At 51.9% G+C, this 24,815-nt stretch overlaps 1 protein-coding gene across 2 annotated transcripts in view; it reads right to left on the bottom strand.

The window, feature by feature from the left end:
* Positions 1-1,332: 1,332 nt before the first annotated feature.
* Positions 1,333-24,815, bottom strand: part of RIN3 (Ras and Rab interactor 3) — a 184,185-nt gene continuing 160,702 nt past the window's right edge. For both annotated transcript variants that reach the window (XM_025392754.1, XM_025392755.1), the window contains 3 exons: positions 14,086-14,217; positions 5,168-5,331; positions 1,333-2,418 (listed from right to left, as the gene is read on the bottom strand). In XM_025392754.1, the coding sequence (XP_025248539.1) occupies positions 2,098-2,418; positions 5,168-5,331; positions 14,086-14,217 (617 nt within the window). In that variant the 3' untranslated portion in view covers positions 1,333-2,097. The remainder of the gene's footprint in view (positions 2,419-5,167; positions 5,332-14,085; positions 14,218-24,815) is intronic.

Genomic DNA, 24,815 nt, shown 5'->3' with positions numbered 1-24,815 from the left:
CTGAGGACAGACACAAATGGTGCAAATCTGGTGGAGAAAACAGAGGCCTCAGCTGGGTGTGGTGGCGCACGCCTGTAATCCCAGCACTTTGGGAGGCCAAGGCGGCCGGATCACTTGAGGTCAGGAGTTTGAGACCAGCTTGGCCAATATGGCAAAACTCCATCTCTACTAAAAATACAAAATTAGCCAGGGGTGGTGGCAGGTGCCTGTAATCCCAGTTACTCGAGAAGCTGAGGCACGAGAATTGCTTGAACTCAGGAGGCAGAAGTTGCACAGCGAGCTGAGATTGAGCCACTGCACTCCAGCCTGGGTGATAGAGCAAGACTCTGTCAAAAAAAAAAAAAAAAAAGCTGGGCGCGGTGGCTCAAGCCGGTAATCCCAGGACTTTGGGAGGCTGAGGCGGGCGGATCACGAGGTCAGGAGATTGAGACCATTCCGGCTAATACAGTGAAACCCCGTCTCTACTGAAAATACAAAAAATTAGCCAGGTGTGGTGGCGGGCGCCTGTAGTCCCAGCTACTCGGGAGGCTGAGACAGGAGAATGGCATGAACCCGGGAGGTGGAGCTTGCAGTGAGCCAAGATCGCACCACTGCACTCCAGCCTGGGTGACAGAGCAAGATTCCGTCTAAAAAAAAAAAAAAAGAAGAAAGCAGAGGCATCGGTAGATAGTAAAATTTGATGGTCTCTCTTGTGAGACAGACAAGTCCAAGTCCAGAGGGCTGTGGGAGCACGGCTGGGCCAGACAGACCATGGGAGGACTGTCTGGTCCAACCTGGGGAATTAGGAAAGGCTTCCTACCAGCCTGGGCAACATGGTGAAACCCTGTCTCTACAAAAAATACCAAAAATTAGCCAGGTGTGGTGGTACCTGCCTGTAGTCCCAGCTACTTGGGGGCTGAGGTGGGAGGACCTCCTGAGCCCAGGAGGTTGAGGCTGCAGTGAGCTCTCATCACACCACTGTACTCCCACCAGGGCAGCAGAATGAGACGAGACCCCATCTCGGGGGGAAAAAAAAAAAAAAAGGCTTCCTGGAGGAGGATGTATAGGAGCTGACCAGGCAAAGACTACAGGGAATGGCATCTCTGGGAGAGGTGACAGATGGTTCTGATCCTAAGCTGGGAATGATGGGAACCAAGGATGGTGGGAGGCTGAGGGGCAGACAGGGCCCAGGGTCCCAAGGGCTGAGGGTGGCTAAGAGTATGCCACAGGTTCTGGCAGAGGACAGGATCCCCATGGCAAAGAGAGGGTCTTCTGAAGCCACCTGGGAAGGAGGTGAGGCTGTGAATGCAGGGCTGGCTGTGCAGAGCTCCAGACCCTTCAGAAAAGGAAAGGTCATTTTCAAAAGGGATTTTTATTAAATTCTCCCCACACAATGGCTCCTGCAATCTGCCACAGCTCTGGGGCGTGTCCTGTAGGGAAAGGCCCTGTTTTCCCTGAGGCGGGGCTGGGCTTGTCCATGGGTCCATGGAGCTGGCCCTGCTTGGCGCCCCGACGTGTGTCTGGCTACTTCTTGGGGGGCACAGAGCTGCGGGGTCTGGGGGCACTGGGAGCTAAGGACAGGCTCTGGTGCAGGGGTGGAGGCCTGTCTCTTAACCCACACCCTGAGGTGCTCCTGAGATGCTGGGTCCACTCTGAGGGGCGCGGGGAGCAGCTGTGGCCAGTGCCCCTTCCTCGGCCAGTCCTGGGGAAACTAAGCTCGGGCCCGTCTTTGCAAAGACCGAGGATGGGGTGGGTGTGGGGGACTCATGGGGAATGGCCTGAGGAGCTGCGTGTGAAGAGGGCGCGGGTTTGTTGGCTGCAGCGGCCTGGAGCGCCTCTCTCCTCTCTGAGTCTGTTTCCCTTTCTGTCTCATGAAGAACATGGCCTCTCAGTGTCTCAGTGCTATGACTTGCCCTCAGGAAGTGGTCTTGGCCGCGCATCATGTTATTTTCACAACTGTCCTGCGACACAGGACAGTTGGCAACTGTCCTGTTGGCCTGGGCACGTCATGGAATGGCCCATGTCCCTGTGCTGCGTGGACGTCGCTGTCGGGAGTGCGCAGCCAGAGCCGGAGCCAGATGTGCGCCTGGGGGTGAGGGAAGGCGCCCCGGGAGGGACTCACAGGAAGTTGGGCTCCCGCACCACCAGGTAGGGTGGGCTCCAGCCGCCGCCGCCACCGTCCAGGGGCCGGTAGACAAAATGGAAGTCGCGCTTGGGCTCGCTGCGCAGCAGGTAGCCCTTGATGCGGTGTGGCAGCGCGTCGTCCGCCAGCTGGAAGCAGCGCCCGTCCACCAGCACGAACAGCCGGTGCGCCTGCGGCCGAGCCACCGCGAACTTCTCCGCGCACTGCTCGCACAGCGCCTGGGCTGGGGTGTCCGCCCGCGACGCCAGCGTCCGCGCCTGCTGCTCGGGCTCCAGGTACGACACGCAGATGAAGTCCTGCGGAGACACGCAGGGCCTGCGGTCACGGCGGGGCCCTGTGACTCCAGGCACCCTCTTCCGGCCCAGGCCCCTCCCTGGATGGATAGCGGGTGGCGGGCGCCGAAGGGGCTGTGAGTCTGGCACCTGCGCCTTTCCAGTCTCTGCCGTGAGCCTGCAGAGGCTTCCCTGCCTGGCTTCCCAGCTGGGTCGACCGTTCTGGGAGATGAATGAAGAGGCGACTTGGGGTCCCTCCAACAAGGAGCCAGCGCGCCCCCTGGCTGCTGGTCCACAGGCTCCCCACCATTCATTCACTCATACATTCCCTCCCCCACTCCAGGTGAGTTCCCTGCACCCCAGGCGCAATGCTGGGCACAGAGGGCAGCACAGACAAGAAGGGAGACGCGAGGCCCCCCCCGCCCCGGGCATCCCATAGTGCGGGCGGGCAGCACAGTCCAGCCCCGTAGGGCTGCAAGGGCCCTGGGGCTCTGAGGAGCTGCGTGGGGTAGGGCTTGGTAAAGCGGGAGGGGACCGGGTGAAGGAGGCTGGGCGCAGTCGGGTGGGGAAGGTCCCACCCATAGTGCAGGACGGGAAGGCCGAGGCGATGCCTGCGGGCTGGGGCTTGGCACTCACAGCACGAGCAGGGCGCCCGCCCGCCGTCCTCCACCCCTGGGGACCCAGCCCCACACCTGCCGGGCTTTGAATCCGCTCCCACTGCCTGTGTGGCCTTGGTTCCTCGAGCCTCGGCTGTAAAGTGGGGATAGCGGCCGCCTACCAGAAATGGGTGAGCAGGTGCTGGAAGCTCCAGCCCGGAGCGGCCTCGCCTTCCCCGGGGCTCAGGGCTGCAGGCAGGGACGCTGCGCGCGGGGCTGTCCCCTTGTGGCCGGCTTGGGAACAGCAGACTTGCGCGGGAAGCGGCTGAGGATCCAGCATCGCAGAGACCGTGATGGCCAATGGTGGCTAGGGCTTAGGCGGGGCCGGGCTCCTGTCAAGAGCTTCACGGGGACCGCCCATTTCTTCCAGGAGGGGAAAAGCCCGGCCCACTCCCTCCGTCTTAGTGGCTACCTTAGGGCTCCTTGTCCTCCATTAGGCCTCTCAGGGCACTATCCACCTGCTGGGGACTGTCCGGCTCTGGGCTTCCCTCCCCAGGGAAGGGTGCCCACCCCTCAAGGCATGGGGTACAGAGGAGGCACTGGGAGGGGGCAGAGGGTAGTGCCCTCCCCAGATCCCAGATGTGGTGCTGAGGGTCCCCCCCAAAGCTTCCCTCTCCCCAACAGTGGGTGGTCCGTTTCACCCATGCTCTGCCTGACTCAGCATCAGGAACCCCTAAGGTGGAAGCAGGAAGTACGGGATGCCTGGGCCAGGCTTGGATCAAGAACATCCGTGTCCCTACAGTCCGTGGGAGGCCGGGGTGTTGGGACGGGATGGGAACAGAGGTGTGCTGGAGCTGGCTCACACCCGCCGGGGAGAGCCAATCGCATACATTTCTTTCCAGCTCCACATTCAGTGATGCCAAGTTGAAGTTGGCCATGGAGGGCTCACACCATGGAAATGGACAGAAACTAAAATCAGAGCTTTTGTTTTCTCCCCAGAGAGTCAGGTATTAAATTGATTAGCCATTGGGCAGGGAAACTGAGTCCCAGAGTGGGGCAGGGATTGCTGAGGGTCACACAGCAAGTTAGTACAGGGCCAGGTCCAGAACTCAAGCCTCCTGCCTCCCAGGCCTGGGCTCTGCTTATTGTAGATGCATCATCTTGAAAGCCAGGAGTGGGGCTCAGGACTGGTGTGCTCTGGGTGTCAGGGGAGTGAGTCTGCATAGCTGCTCCCGGCTCTGAATGTGCCTGGCTCACTGGTCCAACTCTCTCCTTTTTTTACACACCCAGTCCCGCTCTGTCCCAGGCCTTGGGCTTGGGCCCCTGAGGCATGTGAACCATGGGCTGTGCCCTCCCAGAGGTGATGGCTTCATATGCAGAGGATGATAGGATGTGATATGCACTGTAAAGGGGGAGACTGCAGGAAGCCCAGAGGAGGGCACCCCACCCAGCCTGTGGGAAACGGTGTGTGTGTGTGTGTGTGTATCAGGGAAGGCTTATCGGAAGAGAAATGGAGTCGTCTTAAAGGATGGGCAGTGACAGCCAGTGAAGAAGGGGAGATTGACCAGCGAGGGCAGAGGCTGAGCAGCCAGTGAACTGGGCTGGGCATGTTTGGGGAACTGGGGGCAGCTGGATTTGATACAGCCTGGGGGGTGGGTGGGGTGATGGACTTGGGGAGGGGCAGGACTGGTTTGAATACTGAACCTGTATAGAGAGATATGGGGAGGGGTGGGTCACTGGGTTGGTGGGGGTTACGCAGACCCTTGACAGCTGCTGCATGTGTCCAGGGACTAAGGGATAAGGCTGCAGATCAGCCTGTGGGCTCCTTAAAGGCAGGGACTGCGATGACAAGTCCCCATCTCCAGCCCTTGTAGGGTGCTGGGTTGTAGGAGGCGCTAAGGACTTATGGGTGTGTCTCATTCCTCCCACACCCTTCCTGCTTGCCCAGCAAGAACACCGACGCCTGCTGATACGTTTCCAGATGCACCCAAGTCCTGGACACACGCTGGCAGCAGGGGCTGGGGGCCCTTCCTCTGGTGTGGGGAGTCTCACTGCTCCCCTAAGGCAGGGCTGGGCGGCTGGCACAGCCAGGCAATGTCACGGCTCCTTAGGCCGCAGGGATGGTGTCTGGGACATGGTCCCATCGGGCCCCTCCCACTCTCAGTCCCAGGCCTCACCTGCACGGAGGAGCGGGAGGCCCGGGCCTTGTTGAGCGTACGCCGGCGCTCCCAGCGATGGATGGAGTCCTGCACCTCCACGCTCAGCTGCCGGGTCACCGTGATCTTGTCGTAGTTCTTGATGTGCTCCAGGGCCCCGTAGGTGGTGGTCAGATAGTAGGAACCTGCGTGGACAAGGGTGTGGAACCTGAGCTAGGACGGCCTCCACCCACCAGAGGCAAGGAGCTTGGCCTGCCCCACCCACCTCCTCCAAGCCCCGCCCACCACCACTGCCTGGGTCACCTGCTTCAACAGCTGAGCTCAACTGCATGCCCACCCTCCACTCTCAGAAAGTTTCCTAGAGTCCAGCCCTGAGCTGTCTGGGCCCTGCTCAAAACTTTTCATTGGCTCCCCTTGGGGACAAAACTCTTGCTTATTTAAAAAATGATTTTTAAAACATTAAAAAATTTAAAGGATACACAAGAGACAGAAACAGAATACCTTCAGTGTGGGGAAAGGGGGGGTCAGGAGACAGGGTGGGCAGGAGACTTCTCACTGTGTGTGTATCACATATAGATGGTCTGTGAGTTACGATGCTTCCATTTATGATTTTTTGACTTCATGATGGTGTGAAAGTGATATACATTCAGTAGAAACCATGCTTCCAGAACCCATACAACCATCCTGTTTTTTACTTTCAGTACAGTATTCAATACATTACATGAGATATTCAACACTTTATTATAAAATATGCTTTGTGTGAGGTGGTTTTTTTTTTTTTGACTAAGTCTGGCTCTGTTGCTCTGTCGCCCAGGCTGGAGTGCAGTGGTGCGATCTCGGCTTACTGCAGCCTGCACCGCTTGGGTTCAAGTGATTCTCCTGCTTCAGCCTCCCAAGTAGCTGGGATTACAGGTGCCTGCCACCACGCCCAGCTAAGTTTTGTATTTTCAGTAGAGACGGGGTTTTGCCATGTTAACCATGTTGGTCTTGAATGCCTGACCTCAGGTGATCCACCCATCTCAGCCTCCCAAAGTGCTGGGATTACAGACATGAGCCACCACGCCCAGCTTGTGTGATTGATTTTTGGCACACACACAATAGGCTTTTGGATGATTTTTGCCCAACTGTAGGCTAATGTAAGTGTTTTGAGAATGTTTAAGGTAGGCTAGTCTATGATGTTCAGTAGGTTAGGTGGATTAAATGCATTTCAACTTAAGATATTTTCAATTTACGGTGGGTTTATTAGGACACCACCTCATTATAAATTAAGGAGCTTTTGATATGCTTTAGAATTTTGAGCCATGTGAATGCATTATCTGTTCTAAAGTAATTTTTAAAAAGATGGAGAGGAAATTTTAATTATGGTTATACCATTACATGCAATTTTTAAAGATTTTAAATAAGTATAAAATTTGAATCATTTATGTATCCATTTCTTAAGTTAATTCACATATAACTCACTGGAGCCTCCAACTCCTGGACTCAAGCGATTGCAGGCTGATTTTTAAATTTTCTGTAGAGAAGGGGTCTAGCGATGTTGCCCAGGCTGGTTTTGAACTTCTGGCCTCAGATGATCCTCCTGCCTTGGCCTCACACATATTCTTAATACACAGTGTTTCCTAAAGTAATTTAAGCTTTGAGATACTTCAGACTGCAACATTTTCATGAACTTTTAAGATAAAAGGCAATATTTTACACGATGCTTACAAATTCATTCTCCTGAGCTTGTTTGGGACTTTGGTTAAAAGGTTTGAGAAATACTAACTTTGTTAAGCCCCCTCATTCTAGAGAGAGAAAACCGAGTCCCAGAGAGGGAAGGTGGCTTGGCCAAGGTCATAGAGAGATCAAGGGCCCAGAGGAGGGCGAGGAGACCCTGGATACCCTGGTCTCTCTGGTCTCCAGCGCCGCCCACCTCCATGGTGCTTCCTTGGGCTTTCCCGCCACTGGACAGGCCTTTCTGCCCAGCCCTTCCAGTGCCAGGATGATGATTTTTTTCTTTTTTTTTTTTAGATGGAGTTTCGTTCTTGTTGCCCAGGCTGCAGTGCAATGATGTGATCTTGGCACACTGCAACCTCCGCCTCCCAGGTTCAAGCGATTCTCCTGCCTCAGTCTCCTGAGTAGCTGGGATTACAGGCACACACCACCACGCCCGGCTAACTTTTTGTATTTTTAGTAGACATGGGGTTTCACCATGTTGGCCAGGCTGGTCTTGAACTCCTTACCTCAAGTGATCCACCTGCCTTGGCCTCCCAAAGTGCTGGGATTACAGGCGTGAGCCACCGTGCCTGGCCAGGATGATGATTTTTGACACAAGGCAGATTCTGCTAGTGCCCCACTTAAATCACGTCTCCCCCTTCTACCTAACTGAACTGTGCTTTTATTTGGGGAAGTAACATCAGCTGAAATGCTCACTTCCCAGACTCCCTTGCAGCTTGGGTAGAGGCAGGAGACTCTGCTGTGGTGCCTTAGATGTAAGTGGAAGGCTGGGTGGGGCTTCCAGGAAAGTCTTTGAAAGAGACAGACTCAGTGGATATATCCCTTAGGGTTTTTGCCTGTCACCCTTCCTTCTGCCTGGAACCCAGAGGTAGTGGGGTCACTGCAGCTGTCTTCTGATCAGAGGTGACAGACACAAAGCCAAAGGCCCACATGCTAAGGAAAGATGGAAAGAGCTGGGTCCATAGTTCCCTGGATGCAAAATGCCATCCTTACCAGGTGCTTAGCCTGGACTTCTTGATGCAAGAGACAAACCAATTCCTTGCTCTGACTTAAGCCACTATTAGTTACTTTTGTGAGTTACGTGCAGCCCAAAGCATTCCTAACTGTTACACTGGGTGAAGCTGGCCCACACATCTGCACCAATTCTACAGCCAATATGGGACAAGTTCACACCCCGGTTCAGTAGGTGGTAAGGGGGGGGGGTAAGATAAAAGGGTTTAGGGCCACAGGATCACCCATCCTTTCATAGCAGCATAGAAAAGAGATGGCTGGGCGCAGTGGCTCACGCCTGTAATCTCAGCACTTTGGGAGGCCGAGGCAGGTGGATCACTTGAGGTCAGGAGTTCCAGACCAGGCTGGCCAACATGATGAAACCCTGTCTCTACCAAAAGTACAAAAATTAGCTGGGCATGGTGGCGCATGCCTGTAATCCCAGCTACTCTGGAGGCTGAGACAGGGGAATCGCTTGAACCTGAGAGATGGAAGTTGCAGTGAGCCGAGATCATGCCATTGCACTCCAGCCTGGGTGACAGAGTGAGATTCCATCTCAAATTAAAAAAAAAAAAAATAAATAACAGACATTTTTGAAAAAACTAAATTAAAGCTACCATGGAGGTTGGCTTGGTGTCCCTAATAAGAACCACTAAACTACTTATTTATCTCCATTTTAAGTTGGGTTTAAAGCCCCAGGCCAGGAAGTCAGCTCTGGTGCCCCCAGCCCTAGCTGCGCCGAGTCCATGTCCTCTACCTGGCATCCCTCAGTCGTCCTGTTTCCTGTCTGGCTTATGTCTTCCTGGCTGGGAATGGAGAGGTGAGTGCAGTGTGCTGACTGTAAACCTTCAGTTTTGGAGTCAGAGAACAGGATCTAGGTCTTTGTACCGTAGCAGCCAGCCCTGTAATTCAGGTGAGCTAATGGTCTCTCTATGCCTCAGTTTCCTCATCTGCAAATGCCATAACGTTGTGAAAAGGAAATGATTATGTGTGAAGTACAGGGCCTCAGAATGCGTGAATAACGCATGGTGGCTACAAGGCCTCAGGGAGGTGCTCTGGGGGTGTCTCACCCTCATGGGTGAAAGGGGAGCAGTCAAGCCCTGCCGCTGCACGTTTGCCTGCTGGACCCCGGCTTCTTTGTGAGGCCGCTCTCTCTGCCAACTTCCCTCTTTGACTCGGGGCCATGAAATGCCTGCCAGGACCACTAGGTGGCAGGCGGCCCCACCGTGAGTTTTGGAGCAGGCTGTTCTCTCCTGGGCGAATGCATTGATTAGAAAAACCCACTGCCCCTGGAAAGATACCAGCCTGGCATGGCCAGCTCTCAGGCAGACTAGGGAAGGGACATGGGCAAAGGGGTCCATGAGGGCACTTTTGGGACCAGCCTGGCCAGGATTTTAGGAGAGGTTAGGATTCTGGGCTGGCTCCAGCCAGGTGCCCAGCAGCCGCCTGGGTCACCTGTCTGCCCCATGACTTCACGGGGGCAGGGGGTGGGGGGGTGGGGGGAGTGGGAACACAAGAGAGAGGCTAGAAAGGGGGCAGGGGTCCCAGCAAGCCGGCACTCAGGCCCTTCCTTGCACAAGTCCCTGATGTCTCCTGCCCCACATGCCTGCTGCAAGGAAAGTGGGATCCTTTTGCTAAACTGCAGCACATGGAACAGGCTGAGAGAATTTGAAGGTCCCAAGGTGCACAGAATCCGACTTGCAGGCTTTCTGTTGAACACAGAATGGCTTGCTCACCTGAACTGCGAAACACAGGAAGACAGGGCCCAGCTCCATCTCTCATCCTGCCCCATGTGCTAAGGTCTGAATGTTCAGGTCCTCCTACTCCCAAATCCTATGTTGAAATCCTAACCTCCAATGTGATGGTGTTAGGAGGTGGGGCCTTTGGGAGGTCATTAGGTCATGAGGGTGGAGCCCTCATAAATGGGATTAGTGCCCTTATAGAAGAAGTGCCAGCTGGGCATGGTGGCTCACACCTGTAATCCTAGCACTTTGGGAGGCTGAGGCAGGCAGATCACTTGAGATCAGGAGTTTGAGACCAGCCTGGCCAACATGGTGAAGCCCTGTCTGTACTGAAATACAAAAATTAGCCAGGTATGGTGGCATGGGCCTATAAGCCCAGCTACTTGGGAGGCTGAGGCAGGTGAATTGCTTGACCCTGGGAGGCAGAGGTTGCAGTGAGCCAAGATCACAGCACTGCACTCCTGTCCGGGTGACAGACAGAGACTCTGTCTCAAAAAAAAAAAAAAAAAGTACCAGAGAGCTGCCTTGTCCCTTCTGCCATGTGAAGATACAACAAGAACCCACCATCTATGAGCCAGAAACTGGGGTTCTTACCAGACACTGAGTCTGCTGGTGCCTTGATCTTGGACTTCCCAGCCTCCAGAACTGAGAGACATACATTTCCATGGTTCCAGAGTTATCCAGTTTATGGTATTTTATTAAGCATCCCAAACAAACTAACACCCAGCCACCTCTGCAGAATACAAGAGCACCCAGACAGTTTGAAAACTACCAATCTAGCCTGATGTCTTCACTTCTGCGAGCCAGAGAGGTTAGGTGACTTGCCCAGGGTTTCCAGTCAGTCAGAGGCAGAACTGAGCCCCAAATCCAGCCTCCAGACTGCTCTTTTTACTCCACTTTGTGTTAGTTCTCTCAGATTCTAGCAACTTAAGTTCCCAAGAGTCTGGGGATTCTGGGAACCCCCATCTCCCACCCTAAGCATCTCTGAGCTCTGTCAGGGCTCAGGCTCCCTCCCAACCTGCACTGCAGAGGTTGAGGCAATCAGGTACCTCTGCATCACCACCCCACTAAGCCAGGAGGGCTAAGCCAGGGAAACTCAGAAACACCACCTCACCCGTGCCCCTCTGCCCTGGGACCCAGATCCATTGAGATGAAGGGTCCAGGCTGTTGAAAGGTGGAAACCCCTGTCCTCGCTGGAGAGCCCCAAGGTCATCTCGATGCCACAGGTAAACGCCTGCAAGGCTGGCTGTCCTAGGTGCTGTACCTCCCACACCCTGACTATTGAAGTAGGGCAGAGAGAGGTGAAGGGATGTGTCCGTGCCACGCCGCTCCCCCCAACCCTGGTGGTGTGCACAGTGTGGTGTGGGTTTGTCCTCTGGCCCTTGGAGCTGCCATGGGTGAGGTGTGACACTGCCTTGGTCAGACAGGGCTGCCAGGAGGGACACTGTGCCCCCTGCCCTCCCTATGGGGCCAGAGGTGGGGTGGAGGACTCTGCCTACTCAAGTCTGGCAAAAGGGCTGGATGCAGGGCATGCAGGCAGCCTTGGTCAGGAACTATTTAGGACCTTTATGAACTTTTTTCGTACTTTGACTTGTCCTCCAAATACTTGAAGTAGCCCAGAATTGACATGCTGTCAGGTCTCAAGAACTTCTCTCTTTCTCACCCAAATCCCCTAGGCTTCTGGGAACAGGAAGAAGGATCCCAGGAGGCCATGGCAGGATTGGGGTGGGTGATGCAAGTCCATAGGAGAGGGCTGCTAGCCCAAGGATGTCCCTGCCCTTTTCCTGCTCAGCAACCGTGCCTGTGGTTCTTCTGTGTGCATGCTGAGAGCTTCCCTTCCTTGGGGAAACCAAGGAAGAAGGCCCACAAGGGCCTGATGAGGTAGGAGTCCCAAAATGTGGGATGCAGAATGAAGCATTAATTCATTCACACAAGGCTATCAGCCTTACTTGTCTTGTTCTACACCACAGCCCATGTGTCTGGCATGGATAAATGGGTGGGTGGATGAGTGGAGGGGTAGATGGGTGAGTGGATGGGTAGATGGATGGATGGATGGTAGATGAATGGGTGGGTGATTGGGTAGGTGGGTGGATGGGTAGATGGATATGTGGATGGGTAGATGAATATGTGGAGGGTGGGCAAATATGTGGATGGGTGGGTGAGTGAATATGTGGGTGGGTGGGTGAATATGTGGGTGGGTGGGTGGATGGTAGGTGGATGGGTAGATGAATATGTGGATGGGTGGATGAGTATGTGGAGGGTGGGCGAATATGTGAATGGGTGGGTGAGTGAATAAGTGGATGGGTAGGTGGATGGATAGATGGATATGTGGATGGGTAGATGAATATGTGGGTGGGTGGGCAAATATGTGGATGGGCAGATGGGTGGGTGCATGGATGGATGGATAGGTAGATGGGTGGGTGGTTAGGTGGATGAGTGGATGCATGGATGGATGGGTGCATGAATGGGTTGGTGGGTGGGTGGATGGATGGATGGATGGGTAGATGGTTATGTGGATGGCTGGGTGAATACATGGATGGGTAGATGAGTGTATAGATGGATGGATGGATGGATGGATGGATGGATGGATGGATGGATGGATGGAAGGATGGATGGATAGGTGGGTAGGTGGATGGGTGAATGGATGGATGGATGGATGACGGATGGGTGGATGGATGGATGGATGGATGGATGGATGGGTGGATGGGTGGGTGGTTAGGTAGGTGAGTGGATGCATGGATGGATGGGTGCATGAATGGGTGGGTGGATGGATGGATGGATGGATGGGTAGACGGTTATGTGGATGACTGGGTGAATACATGGATGGGTAGATGAGTGTATAGATGGATGGATGGTTGGATAGGTGGGTAGGTGGATGGGTGAATGGATGGATGGATGACGGATGGGTGGGTGGATGGATGGATGGGTGGATGGGCAGATGGATATGTAGATGGCTGGGTGAATATGTGGATGAGTGCATAGATGGATGGATGGATGGATAGATGGATGGATAGGTTAATGGATGGATGGATGACGGATGGGTGGGTGGATGGATGGATGGGTGGATGGGTAGATGGTATGTGGATGGGTGGATGAATATGTGGATGGGTGAGTGAATATGTGGATGGGTGGGTGGGTGAATATGTGGATGGGTAGGTGGTTCGATGAGTAGATGGATGCATGGATAGATGATGGGATGATGGATGGGTGGATGGATGGATAGATGGATAGATGGAGAGGTGGGTGAGTCGGTAGATGGGTGGGTGGTTGGGTGGATGAGTGGATGCATGGATGGATGGGTAGGTGAATGGGTGGATGGATGACCATATGGATGGACAGATGAATAGATGGATGGATAGATGGCTACACTGGGCAGCAGATAACCATTGCTGAAGAAACCTTGGCTTCTCTTGAATTCCTGGACCTCCTGGAAGATAACTTGTTCCCATTACAGGACATTTTTAACCACAGAGAAAAAAAAAAGTAGATATAGAGGTCCCAGTGCCACAAGCCAAAGTTATATATGACAGTGAATGTCATGGCTTTAACATGCTCCCCCTGAGCTGTCAACAACTCACAGAACTATCTCATCAAACTATCACGCCAGAGACTGGAACATGCAAAAAAAAAAATGCAAACAGATGCAAAGAGTGTCTGCTCATCTCAAGAACCACAAAGCCCAAGGGGGACCCTCAGGGCCTGGGAGGATGGTTCCCTCCTTTGAGGCTGATGTCTCAGAGGGGAAGTCAGGGCTCCGTCAGAGCTGATATCTGGACTGGCTTCCCCTCAGGAAATTCTTGGTGGATGGGTGGCTGAGGCTAAGTGGGTGGAAGGATGTGGTGGGAAGGGGGAAAGGGGAAGGGAAACTGAGCATGGGGTGGACCAAACCACATCTCTGCCTTCATCCTATTGGGGAGTGCAGGGCTTCTTACTCATATCATTAACTTCCCGCTGACGGAGGTCCTGACCCAGGGCTTATGAGCAAGGGGCCGAGAGTCCCTGGGGGTCACCCCTGTCTAAGAACCGATTGTCACTGTCTCTCAGACTCTTACTGTGAGCACTGCCTGCCACTTCAGCCACTTCTTTTATACTACTATCTCCTGCTGTTCCTGCTACAAAGACTGCCTTTCCCCCTTTTTTTAATCAGCTGCCTGTATTTTTCTTTCATTGCTCAGCTCAGATGTCACCTCCTCCAGGAAGCCTCCCCTGACTGCACAGTCTGGGTAACATGCTCCTATGCCTTCTGGGATTCCAACCATTCCAGCACTTGTTACGTGGAAGTGGCACAGTCTCTTCACTGGCTCATCTCTCCCCCTAATCTGTGAGCTCCCGCAGGACAGGACCTGTGTAGGATTCACATTTGCATCCATGGGTCCAGAGCTCAGCGGGAGTCTGGTATCCAGGAGGTGCTTGTTGGACCACTAGCGTGCCCGTGGTATGGCTGAGTTGGGGGTGTGCAATGCACCTGATGGGCAGGGGGTGGTGACTCACCCTCCCCCAGCTGCAGGGCGGGGTCCATGAGCTCCATCATGTACTCCACATTGAGAAGCATCTCCGTGAGGTTGCTGCGGGCCAGCACATACATGAGCACAGGCAGGAAGTCATCCGCCCCATAGGGCTTCCCTGGGAAGAAGAAGGAGGCAGAGGGAGATGAGTTCCAGGCTCTCCTTGTGAGGTGCTCTCTGCCCAGGGTAGGGGACAGTGGTTTGCTGAGCGTGGATGGCGATCCCTGGGAGAGGAATGCTCCTGCTCTCATGACAGAGAGGACCCAGGGAGCAGCCTCCTCGGGAGGCCTGAGAAACAGTCCAGGTTTAGGAAGAAGGAACTGAGAAAGTGCCCTCGGCTGGGAGGAGCAAGACCCTGACCCCTTCCCCTTTCCTAGTCCTCCCTCTCCATGACCACCCCTTGCCGCTTGCTTGACAGTCAAATTCACATCACATTTATTTGCAGACCCACCCAGAAGCATTTATGGCTCCTGGCAAGGTTCCCTGTCCCCACTAATCACACATCTCCCTCCCACCTGTGAAACAGAAACCTCTTCCTCACCCAGACACTATGAGACCTGAAATGTCACCATTCAGCCTTCTTCCTTTTTTGGGTTAAACTGTGCCCTTTCCTAAGGCCTTCTTTTAACATGTAAAGACCCCTGGAAGTATCATCTCATCACTACTGCCTTTGAAGGAGATGTTCACAGATCTCAGAGCATCCTGACAGCAACAGACACCTTGCGCGGCAGATGGAAGGCGCTCTATAAAGGAACAGTGGCAGAAAGCAGGGTGGAAGGTGGGTCTGAAAGGCGTCTCCCCAGTGTGGCTCCCGGCTGGCTCTGAAGATTGCCTATTTGGCAATGCAAAGCCCAAGGCTGGAACTGTGGGTGGAGAATTCTGACCAGAATAGAATCTTTCTGCAGGTCCTTGGCTGATCTTCTGGCCAGACTCTGCAAGTGCACTGGAGAAATGAAGCTTGGGTGAGCAGTTCTGCATGGTGGGAATGGCCACGCCTGGTCCCCAGCCCACCTTCTCACTTCCTCTAACCAAATGGAGTCCAGGGCTCAGGCAAAGGTCTTCAGACTCAGCTGGGTGTTACCAGGTCTGGATGTGAGCCCCAGAATAACCCATGCCAGTGCTGCTACCTTTGTGTTTTGGGTGAGATTAATAATCCATCCAAGCACATGCTAAGCAATTTATAGCTCTCGCAAAAAGTGTATTTCTACTTGACACGTTTACAAAGGATTTAGGGGACCATCAGGAAATATACCTGATAAAACAGCAACATCTCAATCAAAATTTGAAAACCATCAGGACAAATATAAATTACCAGAGGGATGGTACTATAGGAAACATAAAAATACAAATAAGCAGGAACCTACACAACTACTCTTTTACAGCAGCAAATTTGGCTTTGAGTTTCCTGCTGGCCAAAGCAAAGAGGGAAAATACAATCAGTTATATTCTCACTGTCCATGAAGAAAAAAATATACCTATTTCTTGGGGGAATCAAATTATTTTTCTAACTCTTAGCTCTAAAATAAAATTTTCACATGTGGCTTCATCTGGGGACATGGAGAGACATGACTGGCAAGTTCCTATCGCACACACGGATGTTTGACTGGTGATGGTCCTCCCATTGTGTCAGATGTGGCTCATGGCAAGCACTTCCAGGGCAGGAAGCAACTTTTCTTTTCCCTTGGTTTATTTATTTATTTTATTTTATTTTATTTTATTTTATTTTATTTTTTTGAGACATCGTTTCGCTCTTGTCGCCCAGGCTGGAGTGCAGTGGTGCCATCTCGGCTCACTGCAACCTCCGCCTCCCGGGTTCAAGCGATTCTCCTGCATTAGCCTCCCGAGTAGCTGGGATTACAGGCGTGCGCTGCCATACCCAGCTAATTTTTGTATTTTTAGTAGAGACGGGTTTTCACCATGTTGATCAGGCTGGTCTGGAACTCCTGACCTCAAGTGATCCACCTGCCTCAGCCTCCTAAAGTGCTGGGATTACAGGTGTGAGCCACGGCGCCCGGCCTTTGAGACAAGGTTTCACTCTGTCGCCCAGGCTGGAGTATGGTGGCTTAATATCAGTTCACTTGCAACCTTGACTTCCTGAGCTCGAGCAATCTTCCCACCTCAGCCTCCTGAGTAGCTGGGACTACAGGCACATACCACCACGCTCAGCTAATTTTTGTATGTATGTATTTTTTTGTAGAGATGGGGTTTTGCCATGGTGCCCAGGTTGTCAGATTTCATAGTGAATTCTGCACATTCACATCTGTCCTCGTAACAATGAGGCTGCCCCCTGCCTGAATAAAATACTTCAGAGAGCTAAAGTGACCCTCCTGGGCAACTGCAGGCTACACTGCTGAGAGGCACGGTGTGAAGGCCGAGTCTCCAAGCCCAGACCTGGGTTCAAATCCCAGCTCTTCTACTTACCAGCTGTGGACTGTAGCAAGCTCCTTCCCTCCTCTCACCTCAGCAGGGAGGTTGGAGAAAGAGGTGCCCGAGGATGTTTGAGGATTAACTGAAATGGTGCAGCTGGTCACAGCCATAGCAAAGCCCGAGGCAAAAGGAAAACTGTGTGCCCCATATGTGTTTATCAAAACAGCTCTCATAGTTTGAACCAGGTGGAAAAAGTTAACAAACGTGCTACACTCAAGAAACAACGACTGTATCTAAAATCTGGTTGCCAATATGTTCGCTTTCTACTGTCAGCCATCACAAAAGTATGTGGGCCTGGAAACCGCAGGCTGATTGGAAATGACTGTTCGATAGCACAGTAACGCAGGATCATAAAACAGACAACAGCCTGACTTCATTGAAAATGTGGCGGCCAGGCGTGGTAGCTCATGTCTCTAATTCCAGGACTCTGGGAGGCCCAGGCAGGCGGATCACCTGAGGTCAGGAGTTCGAGACCAACCTGGCCAATGTGGGGAAACGCCATCTCTACTAAAAATACAAAAATTAGCAAGGCATGGCGGCGTAAGCCTGTAATCCCAGCTACTCCGGAGGCTGAGGCACGAGAATCACTTGAACCTGGGAGGCGGAGGTTGCAGTGAGCCAACATTGTGCCACTGTACTCCAGCCTGGGCAACAAAGTGAAACTCTGTCTCTAAAAAAAAGTGGATATTTTGTTCATCATGGCTTTTTCATTAATTTTTATTTTTTTAAAAAAAATACTGCATTAAAATAGTACTTATCTTGTCACATGAGCCCAAAGTTCCACTCCTAGTTATATATACACCTGAGAGAAACAAAAACATATTTCCACACAGAGACCTGCACACAAATGTTCATGGCAGTATTGGCCATAATAGCCAAGAAGTGGAGATGGCTACTTGTCCATCACTTGTGGATACACAGGCAAAATGTGCATGCATACCATGGAAGTCTTTGGGAATGAAAAGGAACAAGCTACTCATACATGCTGTAATACTGATATTTGTTCATTTTTTTGAGACCGGGTTATGAGACTGGCTATTTTTTTTTTTTTTCTTTTTGTATTTTTGTTAGAGACAGGGTTTTGCCATGTTGCCCAGGCTGGTCTCGAAGTCCTGGGCTCAATGATCCACCGGCCTCGTCCTCTCAAAGTGCCGGATTAAAGGCGTGAGCCACCGCGCCTGGCCGCTGTGATATTGATAGACCGTGATGATATTATGCTAAGTGAAAGAAGTCAGCCATGGAAGACTGCATATTGTACGTATGATAGGATTCCATCTGTATGCAACGTCCAGAATAAGCAAATCCACAGAGACAGAAAGCAGATGAGTGGTTGCCTGGAGTTGGCAGAAAAGAGAATAGGGAGTGATTTTTAATGGGTACAGAGTTTCTTTTTGGGGTGATAAAAATGTTTTGGAATTGGAGTAGTTTTAGTCATATGACCTTGCAAATATACTGAAAACCACTGAATTATTTAAAAAATTATGTGTATATATACATACACACACATATATATAAAATTTATCTTTGTGGTTGAGTTTCTTGGGCATCCCCCTGCATTTTGCCCCTAAGGCGAGTGTCTCCCTCACCTCCCACAAACCCTGGCCCTGCAGGTAATTCTTAGGGCAGAGGCTGGCACAAAATGAGGACTTGGTCAAGGACTGCCAGTATGAGTGGCTACGGGTGTGGGCCCTGCACACAGGGAGACAGAAGACGTGAGTCAGAGGTGGTTCCTGCCCTTAGGACCCTCCCAGGCTGAAGCCCATGGTCTCGCCAGGGGTTGTGATTTCAGGGTCACATTCAGCTGACTAGGGGGGTCTCGTGTTCCTTGCCTGCGTAGTCTGTTCTAGCCTGGTGTGAGCACCGGAGACTAGTGGTTGCTTTCCTTCCTTCTGCATTGTCCAGTCTCTATTTTCTTTTTCTTTTCTGTAGATGGGGTCTCACTCTTGTCGCCCAGACTGGAGTGCAGTGGTGCGATCTCGGCTCACTGCAACCTTCGCCTCCCAGGTTCAGGTGATTCTCTCGTCTCAGCCTCCTGACTAGCTGGGATTATAGGTGCTCACCACCACGCCTGATAACTTTTTTTTTTTTTTAAGTAGAGATGGGATTTTGCCATGTTGGCCAGGCTGGTCTCGAACTCCTGACCTCAAGTGATCCGCTCGCCTCAGCTTCCCAAAGTGCTGAGCTTACAGGCATAAGCCACCGCACACTTGGCTCCAGTCTCTATTTTCAAAGTAACAGAACTCCTGACTTTTAGCCAGGATAAGGCCACCCCAAATAAAGACTCCATTTCCCATCTTCCCGCATAGCCTGGGCGGCCTCGTCTCTAAGTCCTGGCTCCTGCAGTATACCACTGCAACCATGGAGGCCTCCAGTCGTTTTTGTCCAGTGAATGTGGATTCTGCTCATGGCCCATCCTTGGTTAATTTTTTAGACAATGCGGCCCCGTGTGACCTGCCTTTCTGGCCACACTCCGTTTCTACATCTGCAAAATGGGCCAGCAACTGGGATGCAGAGGACACCCCAAATGTCCGCAGGGCCACAGGTGAGAAACCCTGCTTGAGGAAGTAATGACTTTCAGCCAAAGGATGGCCCAACTGGGGCCCTAGGTCTGAGGACTTCAGGGCGGGCCATGTGGGTATGAAGGGGACAGGAAGGGAGGGGGCCCAGGACTGTGGCTTTGTACTCCCTGGCTATGGAAGGTCCTTTACCTGCTCTTCTTCCCATGTTTTCCTTGAGGAATCTTGACCAACAATTCCATGTTCCTACTAATTTGACTCATCCTTCAAGATCTGCCTCCTCCAACTCCAAGAAGCCCTCCTGGGCTGCCCTGGGGTTGCAGGTGCCTACTCTACTTTCTATCTTCCAATTTGAGATGACATTCTGCCTCCATCACCCTCCCACATAACATCCCACTAGGTTGCACCACAGCCCATTCCCTGAACTCTGAATACACTCTCCCTTCTCCAGGCCTTTGCACACACAGTTCCCCCTGCCTGGGAGCCCCTCCCTACCTTCCCGTTATCAACTTCTCCTTGTGCTCTCCCACATCCTCCAGCACAGCTGGACCGTTCCTGCTCTGGCTCCCATATGCCTTGACTGATTCAGAGCCTGCCCCCTTCTTCACATTGTGAGTATGCTGAGGGCAGGGATGGAGGCTGTGTGAGCCAGAGTGAGTCACTAACCCTCTCTGAGCCTCTCTCGCATCACTGCTTTTCCAGTCCCCTGCATAGGCTTGGGACGTAGGCTGCTGACAATGGACTGAACTATGTCCCATGTGTGTTCTTACTGGGTACCACTGTCCCGCCAGGGGTAGGGTCATAGATACTGAGATGTCCTGTGGGCCTTAGACAGTGGTGTCCTGGGAAATGCTTAACAACTGGCTCTCTGAAGGAAAAAAATCAACCTTGATTTGTAGCATTTGCCAATTTCCATGATCTAAATATTTCCACAATTTTCAACTTCAAGCTACCAATGAGAACACAGAGCTGGGAAGAGATGCACACAGTCAGTTCCCACGAGCTGATGTGAGCTGACTCCAGCACACCATTGGCCTTAGTTTATCACGTCCAACCATGCTGTGAGGAAATTGAGGCTCAGAGATGGGCCTCAATTTGCTCAAAGCCCTACAGCTGGTCAGTAGCAGAGCTGGGACTAGAATCTGGGTCTCTGGCTGTTGATGTTGGTGAGACAGTATCCATACAGGCATGATAGCTCCTCATGGACCAACACAAGCTTCAAACATTGTTTACACGTACTGGGTCCCAGCCCAACCTTTTGGCAGTTAGGGCTGCATGCTCCTTCCTGAGCAGCCTGGAACCCCAGGTTCGGGGCTCAGCCCTGAGCACACAGGGGCCTCAGGAGGTGCCACTGGGATGTTAGCTGCGAAATCCTTCTCCTGTGAGCTGAACATCTGTCTTGGGTGGACCAGAGATCACGTCCATTTGGCTGTGCATCCAAATGCCCTGCTGGTTGCAGCCTCCACTTCCTGGTGATTTCTGCTTTCTTTTTTGCCAGGTCACATCTGTTTGCCATCTGTAGGTAGCTGATCACATTTCAAAAAGCTGGCTGGGGTTTTATGCATATTTCATCTGCTGGGAGATTTTTGGAGAAGGAAAGCTCTCTTTAAGATCAAAATGAGCTGAAGGGGTGCTCAGCTGGATCACACAGACAATGAGGATTAGAAAGGCCCTAACTCCAGCCTGGGCAACATAGTGAGACTTTGTCTTTACTAAAAAAAAAAAAAAAATCAGCTGGGTGTGGTGGCATGCATCTGTAGTCCCTGCTACTCTGGAGGCTGAGGTAGGAGGACGTGCTTGAGCTCAGGAGGTTGAGGCTGCAGTAAGCTATGATTGTGCCACTGCACTCCAGCCTGGGTGACAGGGCGAGGAAGCATTGTCTAAAAGAGGAGCTAGCAAACTTTTTTCTGTAAAAGGCCAGAAAGTACATATTTTTAGTTTCATGGGCCACACGGTCTCTGTCCTAACTATTCAACTCGGCCCTTAGAACACAAGCAGCCCTAGATGCTGAGTATGGATATGGGTTGTGTTCTAATACAACTTTATTTGCAAAATCAGGTGGTAGGACAGAGTTGGCTGGGAGGGCCACAGTTTGCAGACCCTGAGGGAGAGGAAAGGATTGAGCATCTTATCAAAACTACTTCCTACCCCACCCCCCACCCAGGGCCCCCATTTGTTCACTGGGCTCTTAGTGAAGGCCAGTGGCTGATGCTGCAACCCTGGGGCAGCAGGAGGCTCATGACTATGCCCTGCCCTGGCCCTAGCTTTCCACCAAGATTCCCACTTAAAGCCACTTTTTTCCTCCCAGAAGTCTTCCTTGAAGAGCTCCTTAGCTAGGCCCAATGCCCTTGTAATGGTTCTCCCCAGTCCTGGCATTGCAGAATGGGAAAGTCAATATCACATGTTAACTCAGAGAGGCCTTCCCTGACCACCCAGTCCCAGGACAGCAAACTCCTCCAACCCTCCTCAGACCCCCTACCCTGCTTTATCCACCCCAGTTGCACGTTTCACCTTGGAGGATATATTTTGCATTTCTGTTTACTTGTTATTGCCTATCTCTCCTCCTCGAATGAAAGTTTTACTCGGGCAGGTACCTTATCTTGTTCACTGTTTATATCTGAAACCTCAATGGTACCTGGTCTATAGTAGGTATTTAATAAACATATTTGCTAAAAGCATGAATGAATATCAGTTATCACACTGCAAGACGCTTGCTTGTTTAATGCTTGTTTTTAGCTTGAATTATGAACATCCTAAAAACGTGGGCTGGGTCTTCCTGGGTTTTGCTCTTTTTTTTTTTTTTTTTTTTTTTTTGAGACGGAGTCTCCCTCTGTCCCCCAGGCTGGAGTGCAGTGGCGCGATCTGGGCTCACTGCAAGCTCCGCCTCCCGGGTTCACGCCATTCTCCTGCCTCAGCCTCCCGAGTAGCTGGGACTACAGGCGCCCACAACCGCGCCCGGCTAATTTTTTGTATTTTTAGTAGAGACGGGGTTTCACCGTGGTCTCGATCTCGTGAGCTTGTGATCCGCCCGCCTTGCCCTCCCAAAGTGCTGGGATTACAGGCGTGAGCCACCGCGCCCGGCCGGGTTTTGCTCTTAACATCTGCATTGTCGGCCGGGCGCGGTGGCTCAAGCCTGTAATCCCAGCACTTTGGGAGGCCGAGGCGGGTGGATCACGAGGTCAGGAGATCAAGACTATCCTGGCTAACATGGTGAAACCCCGTCTCTACTAAAAGTACAAAAAACTAGCCGGGCGTGGTGGCGGGCGCCTGTAGTCTCAGCTACTTGGGAGGCTGAGGCAGGAGAATGGCGTGAACCCGGGAGGCGGAGCTTGCAGTGAGCCGAGATCCGGCCACTGCACTCCAGCCTGGGAGACACAGCGAGACTCCGTCTCAAAAAAAAAAAAAAAAAAAAAAAAAAAAATCTGCATTGTCGGCCGGGCACGGTGGCTCATGCCTGTAATCCCAGCACTTTGGGAGGCTGAGGTGGGCGGATCACGAGGTCAGGAAATCGAGACCATCCTGGCTAATGTGGTGAAACCCCATCTCTACTAAAAATAAAAATAAAAATAAAAATAAAAATTAGCCGGGAATGGTGGCAGGTGCCTGTAGTCCCAGCTACTCGGGAGGCTGAGCAGGAGAATGGTGTGAACCCGGGAGGCGGAGCTTGCAGTGAGCCAAGATGGCGCCACTGAACTCCAGCCTGGGCAACAAAGTGAAACTCCATCTCAGAAAAAAAAAAAAAAAAAAAAAAAAATCTGCATTGTCAAGAAAAGTTTGTTGAACTGTTGAATGAATCAATTTATTTGATAAAAACATATGACAGCAGGAAGTAGAGGCCATTTAGAACTTCAAATCTGTGTTTGCAATGGAAGCCTTTGGTAATGGGTAACTTATGCACAGTTCAGCTTCTCTGGTTGACTCAGGGTGGGACAGTAGGGCTGGCCTGCTCATCTCTTTTCAACTACGCCCCTCCACTGTTCCAAGGTGGTCCCCAGCTATGTCTGTGGCCCCTAGAGAGTTTCCTGGAAATAGTTTGAAAACTACTGATCTAGTCTGAACTTTCAGCTGCACAGATGAAAGAACTGAAAGCCTCAGCAGAGAAATGGTTGGCTGGAGGTCACTTGTAAAGTCTGTGACTGTCATGAGATTAGAACCCAGCCCCCTCTCTCCCACTGAGCTCCTTGAAGCGACCCTGTTTGGTTGCTTGCACTTTGCACAGATGCTGCTTAAGTCTCAGTTCTGCTCTGAGCTACACTGTGTCCCTGAGGAAAACACTCCAGCTCCCTGCGTTCCTCTTCAGAGAGCTCAGCCCACAAGCCAGTCAGCTACGCAGGCTGTGGGCTTTGAGGCCTGAAGACACGAAATCCCACTCTGGCTTGAAAAGGTATGAGGTTGGAGGCACTGCAAAACTCAGCCATGACTTGTGTCTGTCCTTTCTAAGGTCATCTCTTACCTCAGGATGCCCTGGGGAGGCAGGCTGGAGAGGCCAGAGGGTCCCGGGTTTCAGCAAAGGACCCGGGTTCAAGTCTCAGGTCAACCACTCACCTGCTCATCAGGTGTGACTGTAAGCGTGCTACTTAACTTCACTGAGCCTTAGCTTCCTCAGCTGTAAAACGGGGATAATCACAGTGTCCACATCCGCCGGAGTGGTTGTGAGGATGACACGACAAGACAGATGGAAGGTAATTAGCATGGAGCAGTAAATGCCAGACACAATTATTATGAAAGACAGGAGGGGAGTGTGTCCTATAAGCCTCAGAACATGACATCTTAGGGGACCTGCACTCCATTTGTGTTGTGGGGTAAAAAAGCAAGGTTGTGAGTCACAACCTTTTGGAGAAGGAAAGCTCTCTTTCAGATGCCCACCCCCTTACTGTCACCTGGATGTCAATCTCTAGGGAGACCTAGGAAGTCTTCCTATGCATGGATCCCTGAATGACCATATGGAGCATGGCCCTCCACCTCCAACCCTCTTCCATGTATTAGACTTATATGAGTGAGAAATACACTTCTATTGAGTTAGAGATGAGAGGGCTTATCTAGCTAATCAAATAGCAGCAAATGTTTATAGCAGCAAATGTTTTCTTAACCAATTATCTATCTACCTATCTGTAGTTATTTCAAAAAGACTAGGAAGAAATTCACCAACATACTATTGATCAATTTGCAACAATAAGCACGAGTGACTTTGATCATCAAAAGTCAGTTTAATTTTTTTTTTTTTTTTTTTGAGATGGAGTCTTGTTCTGTCACCCAACCTCTGCCTCCTGGGTTCAAGTGATTCTCCTGCCTCAGCCTCCTGAGTAGCTGGGATTGCAGGTGTGCGCCACCATGCCCGGCTAAATTTTGTATTTTTAGTAGAGACGGGATTTCACCATGTTGGTCAGGCTGGTCTCGAACTCCTGACCTCATGATCCGCCCACCTCGGCCTCCCAAAGTGCTGGGATTACAGGCGTGAGGCACCGCGCCTAGCCCAGTTTAATTTTTTTAAACATAGATTTAAAAAAACCAACAGCCTGACCTCCCTGCCTGTCCTCTCTACCCCCAGTCAATATCACAAGGCCCATTATTCCATACCCCTGGGGTCCCCATCAAGAGCCCTCCTCCCATCTAATTCCTCTGTGGCTGCCCTTGCCTAAACTAGCTGTGAGCTCTTGACTTTGTGGTCTCTGCCAGGGAAGTGGATGGCAAGGGACCTGGGACTCTATCACCACCCCGTTGGCCCCCACATCCCACCACGTGGTCAGTAGTGTACTCCATTCCCCTGGGGTTA

Source organism: Theropithecus gelada, chromosome 7b (assembly GCF_003255815.1).
Source record: "Theropithecus gelada isolate Dixy chromosome 7b, Tgel_1.0, whole genome shotgun sequence".
Classification (NCBI taxonomy): domain Eukaryota; kingdom Metazoa; phylum Chordata; class Mammalia; order Primates; family Cercopithecidae; genus Theropithecus; species Theropithecus gelada.
This window is presented reverse-complemented; position numbering and strand designations above follow the sequence as displayed.